Source organism: Melanerpes formicivorus, unplaced genomic scaffold (assembly GCF_026170545.1).
Source record: "Melanerpes formicivorus ecotype bairdi unplaced genomic scaffold, bMelFor1.0.p_v2 SCAF_35, whole genome shotgun sequence".
Taxonomy (NCBI): domain Eukaryota; kingdom Metazoa; phylum Chordata; class Aves; order Piciformes; family Picidae; genus Melanerpes; species Melanerpes formicivorus.
In genome coordinates, this window is record NW_027142387.1 from 6,807,419 (window position 1) to 6,826,025 (window position 18,607).

At 45.6% G+C, this 18,607-nt stretch overlaps 1 protein-coding gene across 1 annotated transcript in view; it reads left to right on the top strand.

The window, feature by feature from the left end:
- Window positions 1-6,812: 6,812 nt before the first annotated feature.
- COL1A2 (collagen type I alpha 2 chain) overlaps window positions 6,813-18,607 on the top strand; it is a 40,532-nt gene continuing 28,737 nt past the window's right edge. Inside the window, exons 1-12 of the mRNA XM_068157031.1 lie at window positions 6,813-7,021; window positions 9,166-9,176; window positions 9,803-9,820; window positions 10,528-10,563; window positions 12,075-12,158; window positions 13,477-13,533; window positions 15,838-15,882; window positions 15,975-16,028; window positions 16,310-16,363; window positions 16,742-16,795; window positions 17,281-17,334; window positions 17,578-17,631. Of these exons, the coding sequence (XP_068013132.1) occupies window positions 6,952-7,021; window positions 9,166-9,176; window positions 9,803-9,820; window positions 10,528-10,563; window positions 12,075-12,158; window positions 13,477-13,533; window positions 15,838-15,882; window positions 15,975-16,028; window positions 16,310-16,363; window positions 16,742-16,795; window positions 17,281-17,334; window positions 17,578-17,631 (591 nt within the window). The 5' untranslated portion in view covers window positions 6,813-6,951. The remainder of the gene's footprint in view (window positions 7,022-9,165; window positions 9,177-9,802; window positions 9,821-10,527; window positions 10,564-12,074; window positions 12,159-13,476; window positions 13,534-15,837; window positions 15,883-15,974; window positions 16,029-16,309; window positions 16,364-16,741; window positions 16,796-17,280; window positions 17,335-17,577; window positions 17,632-18,607) is intronic.

Here is an 18,607-nt window from a genome sequence, read left to right on the forward strand (position 1 = left end):
TGCCATGAACCCTTGTACTCACATGCTCTAAGATCTTTTCCTAGTCTGCAGCAGGAGATCTTGTTTGTCCTTTCAGTGAACGGGAAGCAGAAAGCTGTGGGTAGGACACACAAAAGTAATCAGCACTCAGATGATTTCCTCTGCATCCTCCTTCCAGAGCGAGGGGTTGTAACTACACATGAAGCAGAACAGACATCTGTCCGTAGCAGTGGCAGGAGATGAAAGCACTTCAGGCCTCTGCTGAAGAGTTTCTTTCTTTATAGGATGACAAGGGATGAAAAGTTTTGAAGTCATGGAAAAGTGTGGACTGACAGAGCAATGCTGTTTCTGAATCTTTCTTATATCTCCAAGCTGCCTCATTTTTCAAATTAGCATCAAAATGCATTTGGAAACTACAGCCACTGCCTGTGGGAATGTAGCTGCTTCAGAAGCTAACTTCAGTGATGTGCACTTGTCTGAAGCAAGCCATTACTTGCACTGCTGCTTATTTTTCACTGTCAGCATGCATACCAAGTCACGTTCTTTTTAGTGCAGGATCAGGCTGAAGGTGCTCCTCCACTGAGATAGATTTCTTTCCATTAAATCATCATTTCTGTACTCTTTGTAGCCGGAAATTATCTCGTGATATGCAAAACTGTCATTTATTATTACACTCACTGAAAATTCAAAAGACTGTTTGCCCACCTGTTATGAACAGTTCCAGCTGTGGGCTCTTTGCGGGGTTTGGTTTTGTTGTTTTGAAATTCTAACTGTGCAGCGAACTTTTTCAGTAGTTAGCTTCCATCTGGAGGCTCCAAGCCTGGAATTGTTCAAAGGCAGGTTGGATGGGGCCTTGAGCAAGATGATCTAGTAGGAAATGTTCCTGCCCATGGCAGGGGGGTTGGAAGTGGGTAATATTTAAGGTCCCTTCCGACACAAACCACTCTGTGATTCTGTGGTACTCTGGTGATAATTTTAAGAGGATCATTTGCCTTATTTTTGTCTTGCCTTTTGTTTTTGCTGATAATCTTCTATGCTTTAAGTCAGCATTCTAAAGGTGGCAGGCATAATGACCCAAATAATTCAATTAGGTGGTTAAAGCTGAAAAACAAAGGAAAAAAATTCTCTGATATGTCTTAAATACTTGTGAGGTATACAACTGTAGTGAATAGTTGCCTCTGCTGTTACTGAAGTCAACGTGAGGTTCTATTTTATTCTCTTATTGAGAACAGAATCAGAGGCAGAGTAGAAGGCTGTTTATAACAGCTCGCAGGCTTATAGCTTTATTAATTGGACTGCAAGTAAAGTCTAAATGGTCTTAAAAATTTAGGTCTAAAATTATCTTTTAGGTGTAAAATGAGATAGCATATTAATGATTGCATTATTTTATTGGATTGTTTTCAGTGTCAAAGAACAATAGACTGAACTGATAATGATCTGAAAAGCAGCCTGTGTGTCCTGAATTTATTTAATCTTGATAAATTGGTTTGGTCCCAGTTACAATCAACTGAGTCTGCTATCTAAAGGTGGACTAAACCTGTGTTTTGATTTCCTCAAGTCCTAAACATGTAACCTTCATAGAATCATAGAACCAATAAGGTAGGAAAAGACCTCAAAGATCATCAAGTCCAACCTGTCACCCAAGCACTCCTGATTACTAAACCACAGCACCAAGTGCCACGTCCCCTCTTGAACACCTCAAGGAACAAAAGAAGGAAAAGAAAAGAAGGAAAACCAGTCTTAAGTATAATCAAGGGAAATTTTCCACTACTTTCATCTACTGACCCCATCAACACCACACCCTGCAAGGCTGCTCTCTACCTATCAGTTGGGTTTTTTTGAGAATTCATAGTATCATAGTATCATTCAGGGTTGGAAGGGACCACAAGGATCATCTAGTTCCAACCCCCCTGCCATGGGCAGGGACACCCCACACTAGATCAGCCTGGCCAGAGCCTCATCCAGCCTGCTCTTAAACACCCCCCGGGGCCGGGGCCCCAACCACCTCCCTGGACAACCCATTCCAGGGTTTCACCACTCTCATGGTGAAGAACCTCCTCCTCACATCTAGCCTGAATCTCCCCACCTCCAGCTTCATTCCATTCCCCCTAGTCCTATCACTACCTGAGATCCTGAGAAGTCCTTCCCCAGCCTTCCTGTAGGCCCCCTTCAGATACTGGAAGGCCACAATTAGGTCACCTCGGAGCCTTCTCTTCTGCAGACTGAACAGCCCCAACTCCTTCAGTCTGTCCTCATAGGAGAGGTGCTCCAGCCCTCTGATCATTCTTGTGGCCCTTCTCTGGACACGCTCCAGCACCTCCACATCCCTCTTGGAATAGGGGCTCCAGAACTGGACACAGTACTCCAGGTGGGGTCTCACCAGGGCTGAGTAGAGGGGGAGGATCACCTCCCTCGACCTGCTGGCCACACTTCTCCTGATGCAGCCCAGGATCTGATTGGCTTTGCGGGCTGCAAGTGCACACTGAGAGCTCATGTTGAGCTTCTTGTCCACCAGCACCCCCAAGTCTCTCTCCTCAGGGCTGCTTTCCAGCCAGTCACTGCCCAGCCTGGATTTGTGCCTGGGATTGCCTCGACCCAGATGCAGGACCCTGCACTTGCTCTTATTGAACTTCATGAGGTTGGCTTGTGCCCACCTCTCCAGCCTGTCAAGGTCCCTCTGGATGGCCTCCCTTCCCTCCAGCGTGTCTGCTGCACCACACAGCTTGGTGTCATCAGCAAACTTGGTGAGGGTGCACTCAATGCCACTGTCCATGTCACCCACAATTCATGGCCATTACTCCTCCTGAGAATAATCAGTGATGATGTATTTTGAGTGTACACAACCACTGAGCACCAAAACCTAAAGGAAGCAGCTGTCATAGCTCTTCACACAGAACTCATTTGTTTCTCATGAAAAGTCTGTTTGCTAAACTATTTCTCAAAGGTCCCTTTAAATGATTCTGAAAGAACTGCTTTAAAATATCTAAGAACTATTAGGAGTCAATGGCTATGAGCTGTTTGCACAAAGAACAACGTTCTGCCTTCCATACCATTTACTGGCACTCTAAAGACTCCCTCTAAATGATGATCCATGCCCAGCCAAGTCATGACTGTGATACTGTGAGACTGTGATACTGTAAATGGAGGCCAGTGACAAGTGGTGTCCCTCAGGGGTCAGTCGTGGGACCAGTGCTGTTTAACATCTTTGTCAGCGTTACAGACAGTGGGATGGAATGCACCCTCAGCAGGTTTGTGGATGACTCCAAGCTGTGTGGTCTGGGTGACATGCTGGAGGAAAGGGATACCATCCAGAGGGACTTGGACAGGCTTGAGAGGTGGACACAAGACAACCGCATAAAGTTCAAAAAAGCCAAGTGCAATGTCCTACACCTGGGTGGGGGTAATCCCAAGCACAAATATAGGAAGTGTGAGGAGTAGCTCAAGAGCAGGGTCAAGGAGAAGAACTTGGGGCTATGAAACAGCAATGTGTGCTTAAGCCCAGAAGGCCAGTTATGTCCTGGACTGCACCAAAAGAAGAGTGCCCAGCAGGGCAAGTGAGGTGATTCTCACCCTATACTTTGCTCTTCTGAGACCCCCACCTGGAGAACTGTTGCCAGTTCTGGTGCCCCCAGCACACGAAGGATATTGAACTGCAGGAGCAGGTCCAGAGGAGGGCCACAAAGATGATCAGAGGGCTGGAGCACCTTCCCGTCCCTGGAGGTGTTCAAGAGGGGATTGGACGTGGCACTCGGTGCCATGGTCTAGTCATGAGGTCTGTGGTGACAGGTTGGACTCGATGATCTTTGAGGTCTCTTCCAACCTTGGTGATTCTGTGATACTATGACTCTCATGTGAATTTCATTTACATTAAGTGAACCTCTTTCATGCTCCTAGATCCATATTTTGTTGGACTATCTTTTCCTAATGCTAAGGGTTATTTTATCCAAATTGTGGGCTTTATGCCAGCTGCAGTTTAATTCTGTGTGCTACCTGTCATGCATGTCATCCATTTCATCAGCACTCTTGAGAGCATACATGAAGGAGGCTTCAGGCTGGCTGTTCAGCCTGGGTAAGGCTGCCTTTCCTTGAATCATAGAACAGTTTTGTTTGGAGAAGACCTTTCAGATCATTGAGTCCAACCATTGTCTAACTCTACCAAGTCTGGGGCTAAACCATGTCCCTCAGGACCGCATGTCTGCTTCTTTGAAACACCTCCAGGAATGGGGATTTGACCACCTACCTACCTACTCCAGTGTATAAGCACCCTTTCATCAAGAAATTTCCTCTAATATCCAGCCTAAATATCCACTGGTGCAACTCGGGGGCATTTCCTTTTGTTATGTTACTTGCTACATGGGAGAAGAGACCAACCCCCACCTGGCTCCAACCTACTTTCAAGGAGATGTAGAGAGCCAGGTCTCCCCTCAGCCTCCTTTTCTCCACACTAAACAACCTCAGTTCCCTCAGCTGCTCCTCACCCTGTTCTCCAGAGCTTTCACCAGCTTTGTTGCCCTTCTCTGGACCTCCTTCAGCACCTCAATGTCTTTCATGAAGTGAGGGCCCCAAAACTGAACCCAGTACACAAGGTATGGCCTCACCAGTGTTCAGTCCAGGGGTAAAATCCCTGCCCTAGTCCTGCTGGCCACACTATTGCTGATCCAGGCCAGGATGCTGGTGGTGTTCTTGGCCACCTGGGCACCCACTGACTCATGTCAATCAGCACCCCCAGTTCTTTTCTACTGGGCAGCTTGCTAGCCACTCTTCCCCTAGCCTGAAGCCTTCATGGGTTTGTTGTGACTCAAGTGCAGCTCCTGGCACTTAGCTTTGTTGAATCTCATATCACTGGCCTCATCCCATTGAGCCAGCCTGTCCAGGTTCCTTGCTAGAGTCTTCTTACCCCCAAGAGATCAACACTCTCTCCTAGCACAGTGTCATCTGAAAACTTACTGAGGGTGTCTTAATCAACTCGTGCAGATCATTGATAAACATATGGAAGTGTTTGCCACGGGGATGCTGCTTTCAGCGATGTCTGGTGCTAGCTGCACTCCTGGAACACCATCTCTGTGGGATTCCCCCTCAGACACCCAGCTTCCTTTCCCGTGCTTTCCGTGCACGACCCTCCGGAGGCGGCTGATAACTCAGGGCTGGATACCCACCCTCTCACCTCCCCGAGAGAGACGGTGTGGCCGCGCTGCCGGGAGCCTCCCGCTTCCCTCGCCGCGGCTGCCCGGACAGAGTGGCGGCCGACTGCGGCTCGCTGATGTGTCTGAGCGGGATGCGCCTGCTCGGTGACCCACGCCCAGGGGCTGGGCGAGGGAACGGGAGCGAGTACTGCGTCCCGCCGAGCCCTCATCACCCCTTCCGGCCCAGGGAAGGGGGGACCCGCTCTGAGGCGGAGCTCCCACTTGCCTTCGCCATCACCCCTTCCCGGGACTCCCTTCATCGAACAGAGGGGGCCCAGGAGGGGGCTCGCTGCCTCCCTCGGAGGAGCCCCTGGGCGGGGAGACGGGCTGGCTGCCGCCGGATTTTGGCCCGTTCGGTGGGACCATGTTAGCTCCCCTTAGCCGCTGCGGGGCCAAAATGGGCGATCTCAAGTGACTGCAGCTCCCCGACCCCAGTCCCTGGGGCCGGGAAGATCGGGCGTCGCTGCGTACCGTGAGGGGCGGCTTGGCCCTGCCAACTCTCAGAAGCAGGGCGCGGTCAGCTCCTCTCACTCCCCTCGCCTCCCTGCGCTCTGTGAGGCGGTCGGCGCCCCCTTCTCCCCTCCTCCTCCCGAGAAGAAGCCAGCTGCCGGACAGACGTGGCAAGCCATCCCGCCAGCTTTCCCCTCAAGCTGAGCACGCAGGTGGCCGGCGGGAAGGGAAGCTACCGGGAGCACCTGTACTGCGCCGGAGAGCGACCGCGGGGTCTGTTTAACCAGCATAGAGTGCTCAGGATGGCCAAGTGCTGCGCTACTCCAGGCTTCCCCCTCACACATTGCCCGAGTGCCCACGAAGCCGGGAGAAGAAACTTAGAGAGGCTTTCTGCCCGCGCCCTGGCCGGAGAGATCTCCCTGGGGAGAGCAAACCGCGAAAGGGCTCTGCCTGCGGTCGGCTGCGACAAGGGTGCTGGGGCTGTCGCTGCTGCAGTCCCTGCTCGCTGCGGGGAAAGCGAGGGGCGAGGGACCAGGGTGACAAGTTCCCCGCACCCTGTGCCTGAGGGGTGAGGCGCCTCCGCACCTCTGGTGCGGGAGGAGCATCGCCTTTTGCCCTCAGTGGCGGTGGGACGACGAGGCGAGTTTGAGGATCCAGCCTGCTCCCGGCTGCCAGGGCCACTTCCCCGCCGTCATCCCAGCGAGGCGGGATGCTCCGCAGGCCCTGGACAGCTCCCGCTTTGAAAGCCCTGAAAGCGCCCTCCGGGCTGCTGCCAACCGGCCGCCCGGCGAAAGCTCAGGGCCGCGCAAGCCCCAGAAATGCAGAGCAAGGGGCGGGGGGGACGTCTGAAACCGGGGGGGGAAAAAGGTAAAGGGGGGGGAGGGAGAAAAAAAGCAGACAACGAGTCAGATTTTCCTTCCGAAAGCCTCAAAGTGTCCACGTCCTCAAAGCATGGAACCAATTTAACGCTGCCTCCTCCCTCCCCTCGCCTCGCCCCCCCACAAGCCGAGCCCAGCCCCGGCTCCACCGCTGCCAAAGCTGCCGCCGCGGGGCCGGAGACAAGAGGGGGCACGTGACAGCCTGGGAGCCGCGCGGGCCCCGCCGCCGCCGCACTCCCATTGGCTGCGCCGCCGCCGGTGACTGGCGGCGCCGGGACCCTCCTGTGGTATAAATACGGCGGAGCGGGGCTTCATTAATTTAGCATCCCCGGGGCAGGAGGTTTCTGCTAAGTTTGGAGTTAACTCCTCAAGCCTGTATGCCTGCGTCCCATAGGTAATAAGCTAAACCACCGACCAGGGACTTCGGCACCACAAGGAGTCTGCATGTCTTGCAACTAGACATGCTCAGCTTTGTGGATACGCGGATTTTGTTGCTGCTTGCAGTAACTTCATTCCTAGCGACAGGCCAACGTAAGTGCTTTCAGCTTGTTTGTGGCATGGGTGGTGTCGGGGTGGCTGGCCGACTTATCGGCGCTTGATCCAGACGTCTTCCCCACGGATGGTAGTGTGCGGGGAGCTGCAGCTACAGAGACCATCTCGTAAAATGCCACCTCTATCCCAGATCTGAACCTAGCCGCCTTTTTTTTGTTTTTTCCCTCAGAAGTAGAAACGGATGGCAAAAGGCCAGCGAGATCCCCCCCTACCCGCCCCCCAAAAAAAAAAAAAAAAGAGAAAAAAAACAACCAACTAAAAACAACCAAAGGAAAGAGAACCACGGATGCTCAGGAGAACGCAAAGCCCTAATTGAAGTGCAGACGCTTAAAGGCTAGAAGAGTCTTTGCAGCGATCCGAACAAGCCGGGCTGCACCCAGAGTTGCACTTTTGGGAGCCTTCAGCCGTGCTTTCCGAAGCGGGGGAGTCGGGAGGAAGCGATAGAGGCAGCTCACCCCCTCCCTCCGCGGGGCGTGCGGGCAGCGGGCGGCTCGGTGCGGGTCCCGCAGGCTCTCCGCAGCCCTCCGCCGCCACCTGCAGGCAGCGCCTGGCCGCCGCGGGACACCGGCTGCTGGGCTCCTTCAGACCCAGCCGCCCCTCCGGGTGGATCCCCGCTCCCTGAGCCCGCCCTCCCAGGTGCCTCCGGGGAGGGACAGGCCGTGCAGGACAGGAGGAGGGAGGCAGAGTAGGATCCTTGCTTAGCTCTAGTGCGAAAAGGAGCGGGGGCCCCTGAGGATACAGCGCGGCTCTCTCGCCCGGAAGAAGATTTCGTCTCCCCCTCACTTCCCGAGAATCGCAGCTCCCCTACACACTGTGGTGGGAGCCTTCCCCTTGCCTCACCCTTAGACAGCATCCTTTCAAGTCACCCTTTTAACACCTCGCCACCGTTCCTCTTCAGGACTGGCGTGGACCTGGGGCTTGACCGCGGTCCCAGGCGGCGGAACGGGGAGCAGCCGTACGCTGCCCGCTCATGGCGCTCGGAGTCCCCGAGAAAGTGCCCCTCGTACCCCGCCTCCCCCCTGGCAGCGGCGGGGGTGCAGCGAGGGAGCCGCGGCGGTGGCCCTTGGGGGGCGTTGTGGCGGGACGGCCTGGCTGAGGCCTGCCCCCGCGCACGGCAGCTGCGCCCCGGGCACGTTCCGCAGCCCGGTGCCGGACAGTGCAAAAGCTGAGGAGAAGGCGCAGTTCCTGTGGGATCCGAAATTTTCCCGAAATAAGCCCTCACCAGTGTCACCATCACCTGGGGGCAATGAAGTTTTGAATTTGATGCTGAGTTAGCACAGGCGACTCGTGTTTCGGTGGCCTGCAGTGTTCAGCACTTTGGGTGTCGTTACCTTTTTGCTGGACTGCTTGAACCATCTGAACTCAGTATGATCACACAGTGACAAAGTGACACTGTGGAAACCCACACAACAAACTGTCGGTGGCCATGTCAGACTGCTGGCTTTAAATGTGATGTGAGACTTTTTACTAGGGTGAGTTACAGCTGAAATACTTTTTAATTGCTTGAAACTCAGATTCTTGAGGATTAGTGTCTCCAACTGATTAGCAAGAGTGTGTACTTGGTGTACAAGCTACATAAAATTATTTGCTATTTGGCATGTAATAGTTTCAAGCTGTTCTGTCATACGCTGTATTTTACAGGAAATTGTGGGAATAGGGATGTTTAGAACCATTCCCCATAGGAACTGAGATGTAGCCATTTTATATTCAGATACAAGATCACTCCTACAATTTAATATCTTCACACGTCAGCCCATGTGGGTTTATTCAGCTGCTGCGTGCATGCGTATGTGAAAATCTGTATGTGCATTTTTCCCCCCATGGGTTTAAGCATGTTTAGAGCAGCCAACAGATTTGTGTTTTTACTGTGTCAAACATATTATTTCTTTCATTAGCAAGTTGGTTTTGAATTTGAAATGCACAGCAGTCCCACCCTACAGTTTGAGATGATCACCTTAAACATTAGAAATTACACTAGGAAAATTCGTCTTGCATTAATAAAATTGATAGAGTTGCATTTTGGTTTAAAAGCACTGAATTGTAAAGCTTATAAAGTAACCAAATCCACACACTAATTATCTCCCTTTTGTTTTTTCGTTCCTTTCTTTCCCTTCTCTTTCCAGATGTGAGTCAGGTCAGTATAATTGTATTTGTTTTTTTTGTTTAACATGTAACACTCAGCTTCAGGTGACAGACTAGATTTCTTTTACATAGCAGTATTATTTACTAACATTAAATCCCAAGCTGGTCATGGAAAAGATACCCACTAAATCCTGAAGGGACTGCCTGGGAAGGTCCCCACCCCAATTTCTCAAGTGGGACGGCCTTTTTAGGAGACTGCCTTCATAGGTGTAAAGACCTTGAGGAGAAAATAACAGAGCAGTGCTGTTTGGATCCTATCCCTACCAGTCTGGACTGGAGATGACTCTACTTTAAAGCCAGCCTTCCTGTCTGAATTTCATTGCACAGAAGGATTATGAAAGAACTCAGGTGTGACCTTTTTTAAATGCCATTTTTGTAGGCTGGAAGAGGTAGAGGATTGCTGGTCTTCAATGGAAGGTTTTAATGCAGTATCTTTGCTGTTTAATAAACTCCTATCCTTTAGAGTAATTTCAAACCATAGGGCATACTTAAATACACCGTACTGAGAAAAATTATGCAAGAAGATGAGTCTAAGTTTGTAGGTGATTTAATTTTAAAGTATTGGGAGAAACTGTATCTTTGTTTTCATTTTCTTCTTGAATTATTTTTTTTCCCCAGGCACCTGCAGGGCGTAAGGTAAGCATTTGAATTCTTCTTGCGTGGGAATAGAGATGGTGTCAGATATTCTTAGGCAGATGAATATTTTGCTGAATGTTGCATGAAAGAAAAACTGACTATGTTCATGATCTCCAGTGTTCCCTGAGGTTAAGCAGTAGCACAGAGATGAGCAGGAGATAAAAAAATGAGGGGACAATGGGTGCAACATCTTAACACCAGGGTAGATTCCAATACTGGATTTAAGCTGCTTTTCCCAAGAGCAGAACTAAGCCTACCAGGAACTAAACTGCATCAAAGTAGCATTCTGGTTCAACCAGAGATACTTTGGAAAGATTGGCATGAATGGAAGAGTACAGCAGTATCTGTAAGAGGACTAAAAGGCTATAGAGATTCTATTTAGTTTCCCAAATCACTGTTACATTTTATTCCCAAATTTACTGTTAAATTAGAGCCAGTTATTCAGTAGAAACTAAAACCAACATTGCAAGTACTTCTATGGACTGTGCAGTGATACTTTTAACTGACCTGGTAATCACAGTGACTATTTCCAGTAGTTTATTAGGGGAAAAGGATATGCTGTCTGTGGAAAATACAGCTATTGGACCTGTATATGCAGTCTTCTTTCCCTTTTTCATATACATTAATTCTATTTAACACATGTGTTTCCCTGTCTTGTCCTGGAAAGTTTCCATGGCAGCTCATTAAGTTTTGTTTCCTTCCAACAGGGCCCTAGAGGAGACAAAGGGCCACAGGGAGAAAGGGTAAGGAATTAGATTGACATTCATGTGTTTGCAATCTTTGAACGTAGTTGGAAAACCAGTAGGGAAAAACTGAAATTGAGGCATTGATGTGAGATTAAATAAATGCATCTGGAGAAGCTTGCATGTACTATTCAATTAAAAAGAAACAAGTTACCTACATTCTGCCTCAGCAGTCCCACATTCTGATTGTGGCCATTGTGCCTGAGCTGATGTGGTTGAGTTGAGTCAGCAACCTAGAACTCCCAAGTGAAGGCTTGAAAAACCTTTTTCTGGTTGTCCAGGGTGGAAGTAGTGCATGAAAATGGAGAAGGGAAAGCTGACATATAAAGATGGAGTCTTTAAATATGGTATATGGATAAGCTCTCTGTATCAAACGCAAATAGACAAACCCCAATAGACAAGCCTTCAAAGGTGGCTTGTCCTCTTGGCATCTAGGCATTTGCCATCTACTTTCTACTAGTCAAAGTAGATGACTAGTAGAAGGTCTGTAAAGACTACTCCAAATGCAACCATAAATAAGGATAGTTGAATAATTTAATTGTCATGTTCATTCATATTGCCTGGATCTGTGTTTCTGGTTTGCTTCAAACATCCTTGCTGCTTTTTGTAAAGCTTTCTGAAATTCACCTCCTTACCTGGCAGTGTGTAGTTACCATGAGTCTTTTGTGTATCTTAGGAAAATCAAAATACCATAGTATTCATAGGCAGCTCTTAAAGATTTCTTGGATCATGATATACTGACAAACATAATGGAAACTAGTAAGAAGATTGGATCTGGTCAATTTGTTTTAGGCTACCACTAACTAAATATGTTTAGTGAGATGAGATACATGATTTTTCCTGAAGGCAGCAAGACTAACCCTCCTGCTTTAAAAATCCATAAAACTTCTATTATGGATTTCATCTAATCTGACCTGGCTCCAGAATACAGACCAAATGAAATACCTCACCTCAACTGCACAACGGCAAAACTTGACCAGCTTTGTGCATTAAGGATGAAAGAAAATAGGGACAAATGTCGCTGGACTGAACTCATGTCACTTCAAGCTATTGTAAAAGGTTCTGACAGAGACAGTATCAAAAATCTGTAGAGAAGCACTGTTTTATTGTCACTGACTATTAAATAATCTAGACTGATTAATAACTGGCCTCCCACTTACTCTGGATCTATGTTAGTTCATACTGATCTCCACAGATCCTCAGCTAGTCAAACTGAACCTCTCACTAACAGAATCTGACGGGCTGTGTGGGTCTGTATGGGTCACTTGAGGGTCATGGATCCATTGTTGCCTCCATAGGTCTTCTCAAATATGAAACTGGAGTAAATCCCTGATGTGAGGTTTGCCAAGGCAATGTAAATTCAGGCTATGCTGCTTTTCTAAGTTAACCATATACTGAACCTGCACATATGACCCTGCTGTAGTGTGTGCTGTAGGTGCCTGGATGTACTACTTGAGAGATTTCTTTAGCCACTTCTAATGTTCACTTTATCTTCCTTTTTTTGACCCTAGGGTCCACCAGGTCCACCAGGCAGAGATGGTGAAGATGGTCCACCAGGTCCTCCAGGCCCCCCTGGTCCTCCAGGTCTTGGTGGAGTAAGGCATCCAAACTTTCTGTTACTTAAACTGATGATCTGAGCTTTGTGACTAAGCCTAAATGTATAGCTGCTGGGAAAGCCTGATGTTGCCCTGGAGAGCAGAGAAAATAATCTCTTGTGATGCACAAGAAACTGATCGTTCTAGTTCAAATGAAACTCTGGTTGGGATGTTTATTTTCCATGGCAAATTTGCATTCTGTACTCAGAGACTTATGCACAGAAGCAAATAAGACCTGCTAATTTGCATTAAATTTATACATCTGTAATGTGTCTGGATTAGGAATCGGCTCAATGAAACCTGTGCTGTTCACACTTTTGCAGTTGGGTTCAAGAGACACCAGCTGAGCTGGAATAAGCTGAAGAAGACTACCCTTAAGTTGAAAGTCTGTACTTCAAAGTCTTTTGGAACTTTGGAATGTCTTTCTTTAGAACTTTTCATTTATATCTGTATTGAAACTACAGAACTAAGTGAACAGTCTCTGCAGAAGTATCCATCAGTCCTCCGTGCAGAATGCTGCCTTTAACTCTTTGCTTGACATAAGCTTGCACAGAGAGCCTGCATACATAGACAGTGTCTTACTGATCAAGTTTAGTAACTCCTCCTGTGTGGAAGAACTCTTTTTGCTTTCAATATCAACAGCAAAAAATTATTTTCCCATTAGCAAATCCCAAACTGCATTCATTAATTAGTTGTTGGGTTTTTTTAATGTGCTAATAAAACATGCAAGAAAAGGAGTTTCAGTTGTGTTGTATAGAATTTTTTTTTCCCATTTTAGTGAAGATGGAAAATGTACTCTATGAAACTGGATGTACTGATAAAAGATCAAAAATCCAGTGCAGTGTTTCTGGCGCTTGCATGCTCCTCGGATCTTTTTGAAGCTGAAAGGCCCAACTCAACTGATAGTAAGGGCTGGTAGATGAATTTTACTTAAGTAATTGAGTCAAAAAATATGCATAGCTTCCCTCACTGGAAATGAGGCAGAATGATTTAAAGGTTTAAAGAAAGTTTTCAATTTTAAATGAGCACTTACTTTACATTCTTAATTTCCAATTTACACTATTGCAATGTCTCCCTTTTGCTACTGTGTAGATATGTTTGAGGCTGTTATGTGAAAGGGACTGCCTAGTAAAATCAAATCCTTCTGTAAACAAGTGAATAGAAATGTATAGGTAACAGGGCCATATTTACTGAGTTTTAGGTATGCAGCAAGTCAGATGATGTATGCAGAATGCTAATTATCAATACTTTTTGAAGTAAAATTTGTAGTGTTTTAATTTCAGGCTTCCTTTAATTTCAAACTTCTTTTCACTTACAGGTCTTCGCTGCTCAGTATGATCCATCTAAAGCAGCTGATATAGGCCCAGGACCTATGGTAGGTATATGATTTAGCACTTGATAACTTGCATAGATCAAGTGTTTAGTACTTTCCTTTGAGTCTAATCCATCTGATCAACACCAAGCACAGAGCTAAAATAAGTGTTTTCATTGCCAGCTGCTCCTTTGATGTAGGACAATGTGAAGTGTTTGAAATACAGTCTTGGGACTTGCAATAAAATCTTGGGACTGTATTTAACTTGAATGTAACACTGCTGGGTCTTGTGCTTTAATTCTCTGTTGACCACACTTCTATGAATCAGTGAATCTCCTAATGTCAGATGCCACCTGTACTTTGGTATAGTATTACTTTATCCATATTGAGACAGAAGATGGTGGTTTAGAAGTAAGATTGGTTGTAAAGCTGCCTTCTAAAGCAAACCTAGGTCTAGAAAGTAACTCAGTATCTCAGCTCCAGTTAGTAACCATTTTTCTCCTATGGATTTCCTGGAACTGCACAGATCTTACAGGAAATTCGCCACCACATTTGGTTCTCAACAATTAACCCTTAGTGCTTGCTCCTACAAGCCTGTTCTGAGGAGGAATTATTGGTTACTGTATACTGTGTCCAAATGGACATTTAAGGAACCTTTAAGTAACCATTAAGGACCATTATGAGGCAGTGCCTCTCCATATGAAATTCTAACTTCTGATGCTAGCAGATACTTTCATTGTACATAGCAGAGCATGAGTTAAATTCACTGCACAGAATGACGTCACAGGCAATGCATCCGATGAGTGAGCAGCAGGATGAAGGCTGCGCAGGACAATTCTGGGTCAAGCGCTTGTTTCCTTTCCTGAAAAGAGTGTAATGTTAAATGAAGTCTTGAAAATACTTTTGGCATCCCTTTAGATACTAAATGTGGGAAAACAGGCATATCTTTAATCAAACTCTGTCCTTAGTATCTGACAACAAATGAGAAAATGTAAATGAGGATTTATCTAGGGTGTCATTATTTCTCCATTCCAATTTTTGAGTCATTTAGGGTTCATCTGTCAGCCAAAGCAGTAAAATCTACCTCCTATGAGGAAATTCCAAGTTTCATGAAGAAAATGTGAGAGATAGGGAAGACAGAAAAGGAGGGAAAACCAATTATGGAATATAATTTGTGAAGATATTCACAGGGCTTATGCAGCATGTATGATTCAGACTGGCCAGAAGCAGTTACTGTGTCTAGAATTACTGCATATTTTATAGCCACAGGATTGTTTTAGCTTCCATAAGTAAATGCCTGTATTTAATATGCATTTATTCCCCTTAATGAAAGGTATTTGATCCTAGGGGAAAGCCACTGAAAAGCTGGCACATGATTTTAATCTTGTAATGAGAATCTACGAGAGTTTGCAAGAAAGTTTTAAAACCAATTACATCATCATTTCTCTGGAAACATCTCCTAAAACATTCATTTGGACACTAGAAGAATCAATTAAATTTCATTTTCCAATTGTTTGCTTGCTTAGTCAGCCTTAAGACCTCGAGCAAGCTGGTCTAGTGGAAGGTGTCCCTGCCCGTGGTAGGGGAGTTGGGACTAGATGATCTTTAAGGTTCCTTCCAACCCAAACCATTCTAAGATTAAGACATCTGTTAATAAAATACAATGAAATTTCCTCTTTAAAAGTGATTTTTCACCTTTTTTCCCCAACATGTGGGTAAATTCCTAATGCAGTTAAGGAGAACATACTAATGACTTCGGAGGTGAAATGAAGGGCATTTAATAAAAAATGGAAAACAATGAGAGACTTAAATAGAAGTTGATCATTATTTGAAATAGATTAATATGCAATATGCTTGCTTGCTTTCCACAACTATATGTCTCTCAGTTCATGCTGATATTGTTGTTTCTATACCTTTGTTTTCCTTTTTACTGCTCTACTGATATTTTTTTCCCCATCATCTCTTGAAAATCATGATGAAATTGAGAGGTCCCAAAAATACAACCTTTCTTAATATGTTGTTGCCACCTTTGTCTTTAAATCCTGGGAGTCCTTGCACAGGAAGGGAGAGGGCAGATAGAAAAATAGAACAACACGCTTGCTAACAAGAGTAGATTAAGAAGCCTAATCCCATGGCTCCCAACCATAATCACATCAATGGATTCTGTGCTGGTTCTTTAGCATTAGAAGGTCTGGTTTGCACTCAGACTGCCCATGGAAATTCATGCAGATCTCTTCAGTTAGCCTAACTTGATTTGGACATTGCACACTGGAAACCATAATGCTTACCAAAATGTTAGTCATACCAGTAATTGATGTTATAGATGGCCTTTATATCATGGTGATTTCTGTGATTTTGCTCCCCTAGGGTTTAATGGGACCCAGAGGCCCACCCGGAGCATCTGGACCCCCTGTAAGTACAGTCTCATCTCTCCTGCTGACTAATTAACATTGACAAGCCCAAAATGGCTTGTTCACACTCTAACAAAAATCTCCCTTTTCTAGGGTCCTCCTGGTTTTCAAGGTCTTCCTGGTGAGCCTGGTGAACCTGGTCAAACAGTAAGTAGAGGCTTCACATACAGACACTGTTAGCATTAGAAACAGGACACCAAATTAGTGCTTAGGTCTGTTTCTCCTGTCCATATGCACATCCTGGAATATTTGAATTGGATATTCCTGCTTGATTCTGTTACAGAATCAGAGCTGACCACTCAGATTGACTCCTTTGGATTGGAATCACAATGTGCAAAGTCAGTTAGACTCCAGCCCTGCCCCAACTCAAGTCAGAAGACTTACCTGAAGATTGATACTTCAAGTAATCCTCAATCTCTTTTTAACAGGGTCCTCAGGGTCCTCGTGGTCCCCCTGGTCCTCCTGGAAAGGCTGGTGAAGATGTAAGTGGATATTAAATGTCTCTCATCTCTTTTGGGGCTGTGATTCAATTCCAACAGTAGGTTATTGTTAAGCTAAGCATTCTATTTGCCATCCTTTTTTCATTGCTTTGTAATATGGGGTAGAATAAACATCTGAAATAATAATTTTACAGTAGAGGAGATGCTGCATGTTGGAAATGTACAGAAAAATGGGTCACTTCAAAACCTCTCCAAATTCACTGTTTAGCTTTCTGAGTACAGGGAGAAGGGCACTTGAAAGCTAACCAGCTCTCTATTTGTTGAAAAAGAGAAGCTTTACCAATGCCTTTACCTTTTTTTGATCCTTTATGTTTTATCAAATGAGCTTTCTTCTCAGTACCTTTGTACTGCATTTTTTAGGGTCACCCTGGCAAACCTGGAAGACCTGGTGAGAGGGGTGTTGCTGGCCCTCAGGTATGTAGATAATACAAACCAACTGTCTTATCAGTGAAACCTAACAACATTTTTGCATTGCACCACATTAACCCTCTAGTAATATTCCCTGTAAGATTAATGCAAATTCAATTCAGGGATATCATGATAATTATTTCTTTTTTGGTTTGTGTGTTCCCCTGCCCCCAGTGAAGACAGGGTAAGTAGGAACAGAAGTGACAGAGTGAGGAGTTACACAGGGATAGATACCTCTAGCACAGGAAGCCAAGCCTGCTGTGCTATCACATGTTAATGCATGACATTTCTGAACTTCACAACTGGAAAAGCAGATTGATTACTCTTAGGCTTCAAACAAGTCTGGTCCTTGGAGGTTAGGGAAGGAACTGTGTTCCTCACTTGAATAGTCACAGCCCAAATCTACTAATTAATTTTATTGAAAGACTTAACTACTTTTCTTTTTAGCTGCAGTATAGTATGAGGGACATTCATGCATTCTGTGTTTTTAGGGTGCTCGTGGTTTCCCTGGAACTCCTGGTCTGCCTGGCTTTAAGGGAATTAGGGTGAGTCTATACCTACTTTTTTTTTCCCCTGAACAGTTACCTCAGCATACTGAAAACCCCTAGAAATCCCCTCAAAGTTTGGAGTCCGTGAACCTCTTTGAAGTTTTTGATATTCTGATATAAATTTTTGTTCTTAATCTTAAGATTATATTAGGAAATCATTTAGTATGCAACAAAAGCTTTACCTTGCAAGACTAAGGATTTGTGTATAGCCATTAATATTTCTTTTTCCACTCAATATAGGGACACAATGGTCTGGATGGTCAAAAAGGACAACCTGGTACTCCTGGCACCAAGGTAAAGATGAAAGCTGAACATTTAGGAAGCTTTTGTAGCTCTTCCCAGGAAAAGGCACATGAACTCCCCTCCAATCAATCTTCCATGTTGTCATTAAACATTGCTCAGCTGCAGTAATCTAGAAGTCAGTGGATCCACATAGGACATGCCTACACCTTAACATAAGAAATCATTCTTGGGGCCATATTCTTCAGCCCTCAGTCAAGTTAGTACTTTCCATGAGTAAGGGCTGCAGAACTGAGTTCCTGATGGTTGATCCAGCAGCACTTAAGGCTTATTTTGCTACCTCTGCTTTTCTATGGTTTGTGCGTGGCATTTTGTTGTTTGTTTTTTTTAAAGCACACTAAAATGAAAACACTTCACTTTGCTACAAAACTGTGCTGCATGAGACACATGCTCCAGTGTCAAGCTTCTGCTAAACAACTGGATAGATGGAGAGATCTTCTGCCTTAAGGTTATTTGGTATTTGTAGTCTTTTCTCTTCAGATTAGTTGACATTTGAACACTATCGTTAATAAATCCTTTAAACTATGGTCTAGAAACATCTCTAGCAAACTCTTCTTCAGTTGTTTCTTCTCCCATTGAATCTCAGTGCCTAATAGCAGTGTTCTTAACTCTCCTGCACTACTGGCTTTTAGGAAATGTACTGCCTGGTGGCTTATTCACAGGAGATTTGTATTTAAGAACTTCTAATGCAACGAAGAAAGCTCAAACACTAATTCTGCCTCTTGCTTGTTTCTCAGAGCTTACCATTCCTTGCTTATGGAGTTACTAACTGTAACATGGCATTCTCCAATATCACTGCAAGTTGTTAAGCTTCAGAAAAAGTTAGAGGTAGCAAACTGTCCAGTCACTGGAGTTTAAAAGCAGATAAAGCAATTCAGTAAAGGAAAGAAGAGTTATTAGTGAGAGTGCTAATCTGACTGTGACTGACTTTGATGCTTGTTTTCCAATATAACTGTAAAAGTAATAGCAA